The sequence below is a fragment of the Austrofundulus limnaeus genome, unplaced genomic scaffold (genome assembly GCF_001266775.1).
Source record: "Austrofundulus limnaeus strain Quisiro unplaced genomic scaffold, Austrofundulus_limnaeus-1.0 Scaffold223, whole genome shotgun sequence".
Lineage (NCBI taxonomy): Eukaryota > Metazoa > Chordata > Actinopteri > Cyprinodontiformes > Rivulidae > Austrofundulus > Austrofundulus limnaeus.
Window position 1 is genome coordinate 139817 of NW_013952625.1, and position 1625 is coordinate 141441.

At 45.7% G+C, this 1625-nt stretch overlaps 1 protein-coding gene across 1 annotated transcript in view; it reads right to left on the minus strand.

The window, feature by feature from the left end:
• neurl4 (neuralized E3 ubiquitin protein ligase 4) overlaps positions 1-1625 on the minus strand; it is a gene marked incomplete in the record, with an annotated part of 45752 nt that overhangs the window by 35313 nt on the left and 8814 nt on the right. The window contains 1 exon segment of the mRNA XM_014019551.1: positions 504-1020. Within this exon segment, the coding sequence (XP_013875005.1) occupies positions 504-1020 (517 nt within the window).

A 1625-nucleotide genomic window follows, 5' to 3' on the forward strand; every position in this document is an offset into this window, starting at 1 on the left:
CCACAGAGCTGCTTCATGGAAGAAGAACCTCAGCTTAGCCTGTTAGTCTTTGCACTAGCGCCAACACTTTATTGCCGTATATGTATTAGCTCGGCGCTAGCGCAACAAACAGGCTAAACTGAGGTCCTCCATCCATATTTTCAGTTACAGGCTGAGTCATTTCTACCTTCTCCTCTCTGTCAACGCTCTCTGGTTTCATTTAAGAGTCGATCATCAGTTATTGTCCAAGTTTAACCTTCAGGGTGGATATAGCTCGCTAGCAGCCTCGCACAGAGGACCTATCCACATCCTCATTTACCAAGAATGCTTTGTGTGTGAATAAAATGGCTCCGTCAGTGTTAAAATATATTTTTAAAAATGTACAAAACTAAAACAGCCTACAGTATTTTTAGTCTTTATTTTACAGTTAAAATAAATGTTTATCAAATAAAGTCTAAAGTTACAACTAATCGTGGATCCTCTTAAGTCCTGATGCGTTAAAAAAAAGGGGGACAGATCTTTACCTTCATCTCCGTTCACCACTCCATTCATTGCTGCCACATTCATCAGTGCTGCGATCCCTCCATCCTCCCTTCCCCCGTGTACCACCACCTCCTCATCTTCCTCCTCCTCCTCCTCCTCCTCCTCCTGGTCCCGCTCCATCGTCTCCTTTTCCTTCTCGGTAGAGGGCGGTGGCGGCTCGCAGCTCACTACGGTCACTTGGGTGCATTTCCCGTACAGGTCCACCACGGCCCAGAGTTTGGACGGCAAGCCGCTGGCGGCGGCGCCACAGTCCTGCCCGTTCACCCACAGGTGGAGCTCGCCGCAGGAGCTGCGCTGGATGCCCACACGGTCGCCCTCGGCCAGTTGGTCCAGGTCGCGGCCGTACTCCTCCAGGACGGAGCGCCCGTCGCGGAGCACCGAGCAGCCCGACACGATCCAGGAGCCGCCCTTCAGGCCCGTGGCRCTGCTGGGGAAGTCCAGGGAGGCGGGGTCCAGAGCCGTCACGCCGATTTCTATAGAGCCGCTCCACGAGTTCACCTGAGAGGAAAAAAAGAAGCGTGGCATTTATAAATATCACCTACTGGAACTGGAAAAAATCACAAACCTAACAGCACCACAGACACTTGGACTAACGATGCTAAATATTACAACCTTAAARTCACTGTTTTTGCATTAATTATTATTTTCCCCTAAATGTAAAATACTGAAAATAATCAGTTAAGTAAAAGCATGAAKACGTTTCCTGCGTTTACCAAAACTTTAAGCATCTTTTTGAGAAAAATGAAACATTTGTCTAAAATAAATCCATTTTAACAACAATAACGCTATCAAAAACACGACTTCAGGAGCAGAAAGCAGAAGCAGAGTCATCAGCAGCTGTTAGTCGATCCATAAAAGACCTTTTATTGTTGTGATGAAGACGTGATGCTCTGAAGCTACTGATGAAGAGCAGAGCTAAAAACTGCACACGGATCTAAACATAGTCTGTTGGGTTTTGTGATGCGTYCTGTTATTTTTATCCATTCTGTCTTTTCAGGGATCATTTGTTTGAAAACCAACCAGAAAAAAATAAGAAAAATGTGCAAAAACAAAACATTTCTGAAATAGGACGTTAAACTGATGCATTGTGGAGAATTTCACAT